General features: G+C 44.8%; 1 protein-coding gene across 5 annotated transcripts in view; it reads left to right on the forward strand.

Annotated features, from left to right (window-relative positions):
* PDE8B (phosphodiesterase 8B) overlaps positions 1–13,647 on the forward strand; it is a 293,772-nt gene that overhangs the window by 207,382 nt on the left and 72,743 nt on the right. For all 5 annotated transcript variants that reach the window (XM_070796633.1, XM_019968081.2, XM_019968080.2 and 2 more), the window contains 2 exons: positions 123–180; positions 5,121–5,209. In XM_070796633.1, the coding sequence (XP_070652734.1) occupies positions 123–180; positions 5,121–5,209 (147 nt within the window). The remainder of the gene's footprint in view (positions 1–122; positions 181–5,120; positions 5,210–13,647) is intronic.

The raw sequence follows: 13,647 nt of genomic DNA on the forward strand, positions 1-13,647 counted from the left end.
TGTGCTGGCCAGTAAGCTACTCTTGGAGCCAGCTCCCTGCTTCCTCCTCGCTGTCTCAACATTTCAGTGTGAAGAGCCCTGGTTGTATCTGTTGAGTGATCACGTTTTCTGCTCTGTGGCAGATCCGGCAACTATGAAGAGGCCTCTGTGCTCCCTCTTCTGCACGCGGGCTTCAACAGGGTACGTAAAGGATGACCTGGCACCTCCCACAGGTGCAGCTGTGTGTCTTGTCACAGACATTCAGCCCCAGGACTGGGAGGGAAAGCTGTTCTCGTGGGGGGTGACAAGCGTCTGCTGGCCAGGCTTTTTCCCTTGTTCTCTCATAACTTCATTTATCGTAGCAACAGATATGTAATAGCTAAAAATCCGTCTTACTATATCAGGTCAAAATTCCATAGTCCTAAAGTAATCCCTCTTAAACCAGTTAGCATATGTGTATGTGATTATCAGTAGTCCCTAGATCGGCGCACAGGGTTCCATGGTCTTCAGGGCCCAGCCAGAGCTAACACCCCAGACACAGGCCCCTGATTCCAACAGCATCTGAGAAACTCCTAGTTGAAACCATACTTGTCAGCAAAGAAGAATTCTGAGTGATGGCTCCATGAGTAACCCTGATATTCAATTTTAAGATGAAGACTGCTTACTCAAGGAAACTTAACAAGCTCCAGAGGCTTACCAGTAGCTCAGGGGAGGGGCAGTCTGAAGGTTTGATTGGAGGTGAGGCCTTGTGCATGCAAATGGAAAGCCCCATGATGGAATCAGTTTGAGAGAGAAGAAAAAGGGGTGGAGAAAGAGCATCAAAATATGGCTGCTTAAAGGGAATATATTTCACAAGATTAAGGTATTACAGATCCTTACAGAGAAATTGTGGAGGACCTCACTTTCTACACAACTTGATTTTTTTTTTAATAACAAACATCTATTTCTTCTATTAGAAAATAAAAAATTACCCTTTGGAAAAAAAACAGAGATCCACAGCTGACTTAGGCAGCTTGAGGGCTGCTGCTTTAAACCAAAAACAACAGCAAAGAAAAATTCTGTGACAACTACATGAATAACACTGAAGCTCAACTAGAAGATTAAGATTGATTAAGGAGACTTACCACCAAACTAGATAACTGGGTTTACCTGGTGTCTCGGAATCCCGTGATTGGGGTAATCTGAACGATGCATCCTTTTCCTGCAAAAATAGGAGACCGCCAGAGCCTTGTGAATTATGAGAAGTCCTTTGGGTGCTTTAAGCAATGGGTATTTCACTCTCCTAGGTTCAGAAAGAGAATCCCTCTTTTGTTGTCAGTCCCAGAGAAGCAGAAATTGCCTGTGGGATGCCTTTCTTTTGGGCTTCAGTGTGCTTCCGTGGGGGAGTAACAGTGGTACGTAAAACATTGAAGGGGGTGCCACGGTTCACACGTGACAGGGTCGCGCGGTTCTGGGCAGCCCCCTCACTCACCCCTGACACCTGCCTCCTGTCCGTCATCACACCTTCAGAGGCTGGCACTCGCTTCTGGACGCTCTTCTCGTGTGCCGCTCCGTCTTAATGAGACGGTGCTTCTGAGCTTCCGAATGGAGAGTTAGTTGCACGAGGAAAATCATCTAAGAAGTCGTGTTGTGGGAACGTCTTTACTGACTCATTTTCTGAGAAATGACTGGTGTTTGTAAATCTGCTGTGGAACGTTGACCACCTCTGCACCCCAGCCCATCTCTGCCCTTCACGTCTGAGGCAGGGCCTCTCAGAATATGAGCGTGGAGGTCCTCTCCATTACCCGGGAGCAGGTTGGGGAAGGCACAACACACCATGGGGACAGCGATGAGCCCCTATTGCCGTGTGTGCTGTTGAGTGTCCCTTTGGAATTCAGCTTTAGGTTCACTGATCCTGCTTCCAACCAACTGTGACGTTCCCCACCATCAGTGTGGAGACTGATGGTGTTTGGAGTGGTGCGTCTTGTCTGGAGGGCTGAGATTGCCTGTCTACTCAGAGAAAATCTCAGGAGAAACACCTGTCCACTTTGGGTGCAAATGCTACTGAGTAAATTTAGGAGGGATGATACAGTTGTTCCTTTTTATTCTTTTTGTAACCTGTCTGTGCTGCTCTGGAAGGTTTCACTTCTCCATCTAGATACAGTACTACTTTCTGTGGACAGCCGTGGGGAATGAAGCCCTTTGTGAAAGCATGAAAAACAGTAGCCGTCAGGGGCCACCCTGTATTCTTTAGTCCTGGGTCTGATCAAGGCCATTTGCCAGCCAGGTCAGGGTGCCCCCAAGTAGTTGGGGCTCTTTCCCAGAGAAGCACACCACACCTGCCAGGTTTTCCATCCCAAGTTACCACAGCACAGAATCGGCTGAGGCTGCTCCCCAGGTGGCCATTCTCCTTTTTTGGGCAAAATCCTGTCTCTGGCAACTTTCTACCCAAGCATCCTTCCAAATATGCCAGCTATTCTTCTTGCCTTCTGTGAAGTTATTTCCCACCTCTGAGTTATTTTGCTTATGCTAAATCATCTGCTGAAACTCAGCTCTGTGTCACTAGCTAATTGGCCAGTGCTTCAGTCAGTGGGTCTTGAATGGGGACCCGGGAACACGCCGTGCCATCAAGTATCCCGCAGCAGCTCTGCTCGAAGCCTCGGTAGCTCTGTGTGAGCGAGCGGCCGGCTGCATGGCGCTTGGGCTACTCCGAGCCTTTTAGAAAGAGCATCTCAGCAGAGGGCCATTGCAGCTGGGTTTTGCATCAACCTGTGTGTACCACTTTTTCTACTTGGAATGACGTTGACATGACATCATTGCAGTGGAATCGTTCCAAGGGATATCATTACGAGTTCATTCAGCAGGTGTTCAGGGAGCACGGGCTCTGTGTGAGGCACTGTGCTTGTGTGTCAAGGATGCAGTGATCAGACAGTTCCTCCCTGCAGAGGTGTCTTATGGAGGAAGAATTGGGGAACTAAGACTTACTATTTGTCAGACCCCAATCTAGGTGATTGACCTGATCCTCATCTACAGATGAGAGGTTTGGTATTTTCTCTATTTTTGTGGAAGAGGAAACAGACTCAAAATGACTAGCTTGCAGAGCTCATACTCAAAACAAGTCAAGATGCAAATCTACGGTGTTTAACTGCCAACTCCTTGCCTGGTCCACCAAAGTCATATTTCCCAGACTGTTTCAAGGAATTTTAGTGGCCAAAGCTCTTACAAGGCGTCCATGACAAAAGGCTGCTGTGGTCAAGTGAGTGTGAAAAATCAGTGAAGACTCTGCTTCTCCTCCTGTCCTGGGAACGTACAGTGCCTGTTGGTGTCACCTGAGCGTGTGGAGAAATACTGTGCTAAAGACACATGCCTACATTTCTGGAAGCAGGGCCCGGGAATCTGCATTTTAACCAAACATCCATGTTATTCTTAGCATGTTGAAGTTTGAGGAGCACTGTTCTTGGTTCACTCAGTTTATTTCAGATTTTTGCATTAACTAGTGAGAGTTGGACTGTGAAGAAGGCTGAGCGCCAAAGAATTGATGCTTTTGAACTGTGGTGTTGGAGAAGACTCTTGAGAGTCCCTTGGACTGCAAGGAGATCCAACCAGTCCATTCTGAAGGAGATCAGCCCTGGGATTTCTTTGGAAGGAATGATGCTAAAGCTGAAACTGCAGTACTTTGGCCACCTCATGTGAAGAGCTGACTCATTGGAAAAGACTCTGATGCTGGGAGGGATTGGGGGCAAGAGGAGAAGGGGACGACAGAGGATGAGATGGCTGGTGGCATCACTGACTCGATGGACGTGAGTCTGGGTGAACTCCGGGAGTTGGTGATGGACAGGGAGGCCTGGCGTGCTGCGATTCATGGGGTCGCAAAGAGTCGGACATGACTGAGCGACTGAACTGACTGACTGACTGAACTATAGTCTTAAAATTCCCCAAAGATTTTCCTACTGCCTTTAGTCTATAAAACACTCACTGAGTGTCACTTTCGTGCAAACAAAGCACTCCAGTGTTTAGAAACTGTCACCCACTGGAAGGTTGACCTTTACCACACTGAAAGTTCTTAGGAGACCTAAAGGAAAATAAGAATCATAAAAAATTACTACTTGGCTATGAAAGTGAAAATATAACATCATTTTATATTTTATATGTATAAGCATATACATATAATATGTATGCTTATACATATAAAATATATTCATATATACAGAGATATAATAAAAGTCTAAGGTAAATAAACCAAAATTAATGATATCTCTAGCCTTATGATATTATCAGTGATTTGGAGATTTTTCTACACTTTATACACTTTAATGTTATTAAAAAGAAATATAACTGTTTATCTCATCCTTTTCAAGAACTTATTTTATTATGATCATTTTTTGTGCTTTATGAAGCATCATCTCACACTTCTCAGAGCTCGGATACAGACTGACACGTAATCTCCAGCTGCCCAGAAGCTCAACCAAAACTTCACCATGTTTGACTTTGTTTTGCAAATAGAAAGTATTTCCCTCCCTGTGTCTTCATGGTTCCCCTTCTGTTCTTAGCCCTTCCCAGCTTCTTCCTGGGATAGTGGCACCAGAGGCACAGGGAGAGTCGGGGGGCCTTTGCCTGTGATCCCCAGGGAGGTGCCGTCCACGCTACATATGTGGAAGTGTGTGTGTGTGTGTGCACGTGCGCACATGTGTGTGAAGGAGACAGACACGGGAGAGGGAGCAGTGTGAGGCATTCCAATGAGGAAAGAAGCAAAGACCTTCCCTTCCGTCTAGGAGACATCACTCACGGTGCACACACGGTGAAGGAGTCCAGGCTCAGGTTTCAGAAGACTTCCCTCCATGCAGCAGCAGCCCAGATGCTTCAGTAATTAGCAAGGCTGGGGAGGTGTTCCAACCCTTGCGTGTTTATTTTCCTATGAATGTTCATAATGAACTTTTCCCCATCTTTGTTATAGTTAACTGTACAATATTATCTGCTTTCTTGTTTCGTATACATTTTAACAGGCATTTCAAATACCCTGACAGCTGTTTTATTTCATCTCATCTTACTTACTAGTTGTCTTATATAACAAAGTTACCTGAGGTTGGAGAAACAAGCCTTTTTTAGCTGTTTAAGAAGTAATTGTATTTGTCTTATGTATTATCTTTGCTTTTTTCCCACAGAGATTTATGGAGAACAGCAGCATAATCGCTTGCTACAATGAACTGATTCAAATAGAACATGGGGAAGTTCTCTCACAGTTCAAATTAAGGTATGTAGTGAAATAGGATGAACACGAGGTTAACCGTTCTGTAGCCAAGCTTGTCTGTCCTCAGGCTGAGGGTCACAACCGAACCCCAGAGATTCTGCAGCTATTGAGCAAGTGATGGTAGCTGCTAAAAGAGAGAGTCTAAACTGGGAGCCCTTTGGTATAATGAAATAAATTGGAAGCATTTCTTCTTTTGACAGTATTTTCCACTATTTACAGCAGTTTTAAAATTATACCCTAGGAAAAGTACTGTTTAACTTCTGTACAATTATATGGAGATTAAGAATAGCCTTTGAGCATTAGTACTTAGTACCTGCAACATTTATAAATTCCTACTTGGATTGGTATAGATGGGGGCAGACCCAGGGGTATCTTTATTATGCTAACTATGGTAATTGTTACCTATTTGTGATAGCAGTTGCCTGAGACCTACTTGTGGCCTCAGTATGCATGAGGTATCTTCCAGAGCGTTTTGAAGTCTCTGTGTGCATGTCTGGTGCTCTTAGCTTCTCTGTGGTGCTCACTTCTGAGATAAATGGATTCTCTCGGTGTCTGGGTGGTAGGATACTCTGCTTCTGGGGCTTCTTGAAACAGCTGAGTTCTAGCCCATGCCTGCTTTTGCTCAGGCTCTGCTCTGGCACACTCTCAGGACCTTGATTTCTTCAACCTGTCCCTATGAGCAGAGAGAGCAGGGGAAAGAAGAGGCTCAGGGCAGCTTGTAGCCCCTGGGAGGCCAGTCTCAAGGGGCTGCAGGCTACAGGATGCTAGAAGGGCCCTGGCTCCTCTCTCCAGCAGACTGAGGGGTCAACCTGGCTTTCAGTGTGTGCGTGTGTGCTAAGTTGCTTCAGTCACGTCCAACTCTGTGCAACCATATGGACTGTAGCCTGCCAGGCTTTCAGACTCAGCGAAAAATAAATAAGACAGCATATCTTTGAAATGGCTCTATTTCTTAACTTCATTACTGAATTTGCTTTCAAAGAGAACAAAACCCTTTCTAAACTTAACTTTTCTGGGCCATCCTCTGTTCCTTGAAAGAAAAATGGATGGGCATGAACCCACAGAGACAGGCTCTTCTGTGATTCCCCCTGCTCAGGGAAGTCAACTGTTTGGTGGCTAGACAGCCCTAAGAAGTGTGGGGTAAACGCTCCCTTTTGCAGTCTTAAACAATTGAGAATCTCAAACCAGTTGGGAGTTCTTTGGTAAGGAAAATAAATCCCTTGGTTTCTTTGTATCCATATATTTATTAGCTTCAGGGAACTTCATAGAATTTCTTAGGGAAACCACATTGCCTTTACTACAGCAATTTATGAGTTTTAATTGTACTTTAATTGTTTTTATTCCTGGGGGTCTCTTCTGTTTTTATGGAGAGTGAAAAAGACTTTGTACTTTTATTTTAGATGTTTTCACAATAAATAGGATTAGGAAAAGAGAGATTTCATTTTGGTTTAATTCTTCAACAGTGTTTGATCTACCACAAAAGTGAACTGCAGACGCCTTACTGCTTTGATCGGTAATTCCCTCATTACTGAGTTTTCCTAGGCAGCATGAAGTTTGATGGCACAGGTCAGAGGGCAGAAGGTACCTCGTCAAGGGGGAGTGGAGCGAAGGCAGATCTGGCAATTTGAAATAAACATCCGCAGGCAGCACTGGAGATAAAAAGGAAAGGGCTTTAGGTTATCGTGCTGATGAAATCTGCTCAGAGCCAGGGGACTGAGAACTTCTCAAGGACTCACAGATTCAGAACTCGGCAAGGTTCTAAGCACCTAACAGTGTGCAAGTCCCATAACTTCTCACCCGACAGTGGCTGGAGCTGGTTTGCAGAGTTGGGCTCATTGTAAAGTTGTAGTGAAATGCCTTGGGTTCTTAGTCCAAATCTGCATCACGCCGGTGAACGGACCTGGCCCAGCAGCTGCGGTCCCAGGAAGGTGGGTTTACTCAGAACCCTGACCCCCTCATCTTCTGCACCAGCTTCAGCTTGGCTGATAGGAAGCCTCCCTTCCCAGTCACAAGCATTTGGGAGCAGCCCCTGCAGCGGGGAAGGGAGGCAAGTTCTCTGCAAGAGAAGACAGAGGAGGAAGGACTAAGTGGTCAGGTCCTTCTGATGCTGTTTGGCTGGTTGTACCTCAACTATCTTCAGCGCCCTTCTTGTGTTTTGGAGAAGTAGCGGTGGGGTGTGTGGTTTGATTCTCCCTAGGCCTAGTGGATGGGAGAGACAGTGACCCTCCATGGTCTCTCCAGCTCCTTAGGGTGCTTCAGGACATCTAAACCATCTACCTGCACCCCAGGGGCTGACAGGCAACTCTGTGACTTGCTGTTGATAGGGGAAATGAGGCTCTGTGTTATACAATGCCAGAATAATTATAGACTAATTATATAATACTTTTCCCTGCAATTCCACCCCCAGCTGCAGCTAAATATGTGACATTACTAGCATTCAGCAAGGACACGCTGTGCTGCGTGGATAATACTGGATGTTGGAGGCAGACACTTCTGTCCAGTCTTCGTGGATGGTGACCACATTTACTTAACCAAGAAAAAAGATCATGTAATCAAACATAAGATACCTAATCTAGAAATTCCGTTATATGAGAATAACTTTTAAAGATAGAACAGAATCATACTTCTGTGTACATGTGGTGGATCGCTTTATTGAACAGAAGAATTCATGAGAGGGGGAATGGCTAGGGAGACAAGGGGGGACTGATGACCATTTATCACTTATGTTCTTGTGCTTCTTTATCGTGAAAAGAACTACGTTAACCAAAATATCAGTAGGATTTGGGTATTTACTGGGAGTTTAAGCTGATGTGCATGCCAAATCGCTTCAGTCATGTCCACCCCTATGGGCTGTGAGTTTACACTAATGAAGGATGAGCTATTGTTTCATCATTAGGCAGTCTGATACCCATTATCTGAGGCTTACACTTGGATCAGTTTATTTTACTCCAAGTCTTAAGACAGTAGCAGTCCTCCATTTTAGAAAGAATCAATTCCTGATGCGCAAACCTTGGTATTCTGTGGAACACTACACCTCTCGTTACCAACCGCTGTTTATAGAGCACTTTATCCTCACATGGGCTCTGCGTGACAGTCGTCGTGTTACAGGAGTGGAAACCGAGCTGTGATGGCTTAAAGTAAGCAGCCTGCACTGCATCACTGCCCAGGAACGCTTCTGGCTGGTGGCATGTCCACGACTCCCTCCCTGCCACTTGCACACTCCTGCTGGGATGTGAGTTTGTGTCCAGAACCGTCGCCCTTCCCGCCACCACCTTGCACAATGCATCCTACCCTGGTTCTACAGCCTCGGTGTGTATGTCTCAGAGGGCTGTGCATGTTTTGTTGGAGTAGATTCTAGAGTCCCTTTGTTAGGAACACAAGAGATCATGTAACCCAGCCACCGCAGCACAACTGACAGAGGAAACACTGAGAGCCAGAGAGACTCTTGGCACGGTCACGAGGACCTGATACGTAGGTGCCAGTGCTGGAGCAGAATCCAGGCACCCTGTGTTAAGTCAGGCGCACTCTGCACACTGTCATAGCACTGTGTTCCCTGTAGATGTTCTGCCTGTTGTTCTTCAGTCGCTCAGTCATGTCAGACTCTTTGTGATCAGCACGCCAGGCTTCCCTGTCCTTCACCATCTCCCAGAGTTTGCTCAAACTCATGTCCATTGACTCGGTGATGCCACCCAACCATCTCGTCCTCTGTTGTCCCCTTCTCCTCCTGCCCTCACTCTTTCCCAGCATCAGGGTCTTTTCCCATGCGTTGGCTCTTTGCCTCAGGTGGCCAAAGTATTGGAGCTTCAGCATCAGTCCTTCCAATGAATATTCAGGGTTGATTTCCTTTAGGACTGACTTGTTTGATCTCCTTGCAGTCCAAGGGACTCTCAAGAGTCTCCTCCAATATCACAGTCTGAAAGCATCAATTCTTTAGCACTCAGCCTTCTTTATGTTCCATCCATGGTCTCACATCCATACACGACTACTGGAAAAATCAAAGCTTTGATAAAAGGGTCTTTGCAGGCAAAGTAATGTCTCTGCTTTTTAATACACTGTCTAGATTTATCATAGCTTTGTGATATTTACCTGCTTCATGTGAATCTTCATGGACAACTAAGAAGATGAAGGGGAAATGGTTACATTACTAGTACTTCTTGGCTTTTCACAACAATATTCTGTTTCTCTGGAGCTTTTTCTAATTTTTCAACTTCTCAACCTGAAGACTACAAAAATACATTCACATTGCTGTGTTATATGGCTCATAAGAACAGAAAAATTAAGCTAAATTTCTTCTATGTGAAGAATATTTATAATTAATGCAGGAAATTTAATTCTCAAACTCTAGGAATATGAGTCAAAGTAATTACTTCATTTTGCTACAGGTTTATTTAAATAGAACCATCAACCAAGTTGATTTAAAGCCTAGATTTACACATGGCAGTCCCATACCATTCGTCGCCAGAGACAGTAATCTGCTGGTCCTGCCAGTATACTTTCACTTTAACTATTGATAAAGATCTGCTTTGTTCCGTGGGGCGTGATGCTCACCAGAGAGTGTATGCTTTGTAGTGAACATCCAATAGATCCATTTTGGCAGCTGGAGCTAAGATCTTGTACGAAAGCAACCTCTTGAATTGACAGAAACCGTCATACTTGGAGGTAGCTGTTTACATGCTTAATTGAGCCACACAGGTCCTTCAAGAAAATACTTGGGTGCGAGGGGAATGTTTCATCTGATCAGACGTGTTAGCACTTCATTATCCAGCTCCCAAAGCTAAGGAACTAGCCCACACAGACTTGCTTTTCCTTGTGGGACTGCTGGAGACAGGGCTCGCTTTGCTGTGGTGCTGGGCTGGGTGCTGGACCCAAAGGCCTGAGCACACTGCGATGAGACGAGCTCTTTCTTGCTTCTTCATAAGACGTGGTGCAGTAATGACTTTGGTAACAATTTTAAAGTCCTCCTTGATTCTTTTTCACATTTTAAATGATCATGTTTACAAATATAGCATTGCTAACAGGACAGTACACAGCTCATATTAGGTAGGCTGTAGCAACTTACTTTATTTTTTGTTCTAATTGAAGTATAGCTGCTGTACCATATGTTACAATATGTGCTGTGCTTAGTTGCTCAGTCATGTCCAACTCTTTGTGACCCCATGGACTGTAGCCCACTGGGCTCCTCTGTCCATGGGATTCTCCAGGCCATGTCCTCCTCCAGGGGATCCTCCCAACCCAGGGGTTGAACTCAGGTCTCCCACATTGCAGGCAGATTCTTTACCATCTGAGCCACCAGGGAAGCCCAAGAATACTTGGAGTGGGTAGCCTCTCCTTTCTCCAGGAGATCTTCCTGACCCAGGAATCGAACTGGGGTCTCCTGCATTGCAGGCTGGAGAAGGCAATGGCACCCCACTCCAGTACTCTCGCCTGGAAGATCCCATGGACAGAGGAGCCTGGTAGGCTTCAGTCCATGGGGTCTCGAAGAGTCAGACACAACTGAGCGACTTCACTTTTACTTTTCACTTTCATGCATTGGAGAAGGAAATGGCAACCCACTCCAGTGTTCTTGCGTGGAGAATCCCAGGGACGGAAGAGCCTGGTGGGCTGCCATCTATGGGGTTGCACAGAGTCGGACACGACTGAAGATACTTAGCAGCATTTCAGGTGGATTCTTTACCAACCGAGCTACCAGGGAAGCCCCTATGTTACAATATAGTAATTCATAAGTTTGAAAGGTTATGCTCCATTTATAGTTAGAATAAAATATTATACTATATATCCCTATAGCTTATTTTATACCTGATAGTTTGTATCTCTTTCTCCCCTCTCCCCAGTGGTAACCACTAGTTTGTACTCTATATCTGTGAATTTGCTTTTTGTTATATTCACTGGTTTGTTGATTTTTTTAGATTCCACGTATAAGTGATATCATATAGTATTTGTCTTTTTCTGACTTATCTCACTTGGCATAACGCCCGCCAAGTCCATCCATGTTGCTGCAAATGGCAAACTTTTGTTCTTTTTGTTCTTTTTGTGGCTGAGTGATATTTTGTGATATTCCATTGTATATCTACACCACATCTTTATCCATTCATCTGTCAATGGGTACTTACATTGCTTCCCTGTCTTGGTTATTGTGAATAATGCTGTTACGAATATTGGGGCATATGTATGTTTTTGAATTAGTGTGTTTGTTTTTTATGGATGTATACCCAGGAGTGGAATTGCTGGGTCATAGTGGAAACAGTGTCAGACTTTATTTTTTTGGGCTCCAAAATCACTACAGATGGTGACTGCAGCCATGAAATTAAAAGATGCTTACTCCTTGGAAGGAAAGTTATGACCAACCTATACAGCATATTCAAAAGCAGAGACATTACTTTGCCAACAAAGGTCTGTCTAGTCAAGGCTATGGTTTTTCCTGTGGTCATGTATGGATGTGAGAGTTGGTCTGCAAAGAAGGCTAAGCGCCAAAGAATTGATGGTGTTGGAGAAGACTCTTGAGAGTCCCTTGGACTGCAAGGAGATCCAACCAGTCCATTCTGAAGGAGATCAGTCCTGGAATTTCTTTGGAAGGAATGATGCTAAAGCTGAAACTCCAGTACTTTGGCCACCTTATGAGAAGAGTTGACTCATTGGAAAAGACTCTGATGCTGGGAGGGATTGGGGGCAGGAGGAGAAGGGGACGACAGAGGATGAGATGGCTGGATGGCATCACTGATTCGATGGACATGAGTCTGGGTGAACTCTGGGAGTTGGTGATGGACAGGGAGGCCTGGCGTGCTGCAATTCATGGGGTCGCAAAGAGTCGGACACGACTGAGCAACTGATTTGATCTGATCTAATCTGATGATAGTTCTGTGTCATATGGTAGTTCTGTTTCCAGTTTTTTGAGAAACATAGTTTGGAGCAATTTGAATAAGAAAATGCCTTACCCTATTGGGCATCTTGGTTGCATGGGGTTTACGTTCTCCTCTCCTCACCTCCATCACGATTACTTACTGTACATACCCTCCCACACTGGCATCTTCATCTCTGCAGTGACAGGAACACCACCCGTCAATGGACTAAAATCCTCCATTTTCCATGCAGGTTGCCTTGCTACTATTGAAAGCAGTTCTGGGTTTGATATTTCAGATACACTCATGAGAAAGTATAGGTTATGATTAACTTTTCTTCTCACCAACAGCCTTTGAAAGCTTTAACAAAGAATTATTCTGAGATCTTGCAAATAATATTAAGTACCATGTCTTGAAATCTTAAGTTGTCCCAAGTACTTTGAGACATAGCTCACATAAACTATCTATGTTGAGTCTTACAACGAAATTTAAAGAATCTGCCAGCAATGTAGGAGACCCAAATTCGATCCCTGGGTTGGGAAGATCCCCTGGAGGAGGGCATGGCAACCCACTCCAGTATTCTTGCCTGGAGAATTCCATGAACAGAGGAGCCCATCGGGCTACAGTCCCTGGGGTCACAAAGAATCAGACATGACTGGTCAACTAACACTTCACTTCATTTTATAGATGAGGAAACTGGGACCCAGCAAAGAGAAAACATTGCCCAGGGTCCCATCACTGGCAAAATACCGAACCAAGTTTCACCCAATTTTTTTCTACTCTCTGCCTTGTAAACAGTTCAAAGTAAAATGGCAAAGTTAGATGCTTTATGAGAGAAAAAATGAATAATGTTTTAAGAGTTTATGAGAAGAAACATCTGTCTAGTAAATTAACATTATTTGTGGGGGGACTGCAGCCATGAAATTAAAAGACGTTTACTCCTTGGAAGGAAAGTTATGACCAATCTAGACAGCATATTCAAAAGCAGAGACGTTACTTTGCCAATAAAGGTCTGTCTAGTCAAGGCTATGGTTTTTCCTGTGGTCATGTATGGATGTGAGAGTTGGACTGTGAAGAAGGCTGAGCACCGAAGAATTGATGCTTTTGAACTGTGGTGTTGGAGAAGACTCTTGAGAGTCCCTTGCAGTGCAAGGAGATCCAACCAGTCCATTCTGAAGGAGATCAGCCCTAGAATTTCTTTGGAAGGAATGATGCTAAAGCTGAAACTCCAGTACTTTGGCCACCTCATGTGAAGAGTTGACTCATTGGAAAAGACTCTGATGCTGGGAGGGATTGAGGGCAGGAGGAGAAGGGGATGACAGAGAATGAGATGGCTGGATGGCATCACTGACTCGATGGACATGAGTCTGAGTGAACTCCAGGAGTTGGTAATGGACAGGGAGGCCTGGCGTGCTGCGATTCATGGGGTCGAAAAGAGTCGGACACGACTGAGCGACTGAACTGAACTGAATGTGTGAGAAAGCCTTCACTGGACTTGTTTAAATAGCCAGCATGAATAAGAAAGCTCTGGAAACTAGGCACATACTTCCTGAGTTAGATGGTAAGTAGCTTACTGTATCTGGAGTTGCTCTAGGTTGTAAGGTAGCT

The sequence above is a fragment of the Bos indicus genome, chromosome 10, assembly GCF_029378745.1.
Source record: "Bos indicus isolate NIAB-ARS_2022 breed Sahiwal x Tharparkar chromosome 10, NIAB-ARS_B.indTharparkar_mat_pri_1.0, whole genome shotgun sequence".
Classification (NCBI taxonomy): domain Eukaryota; kingdom Metazoa; phylum Chordata; class Mammalia; order Artiodactyla; family Bovidae; genus Bos; species Bos indicus.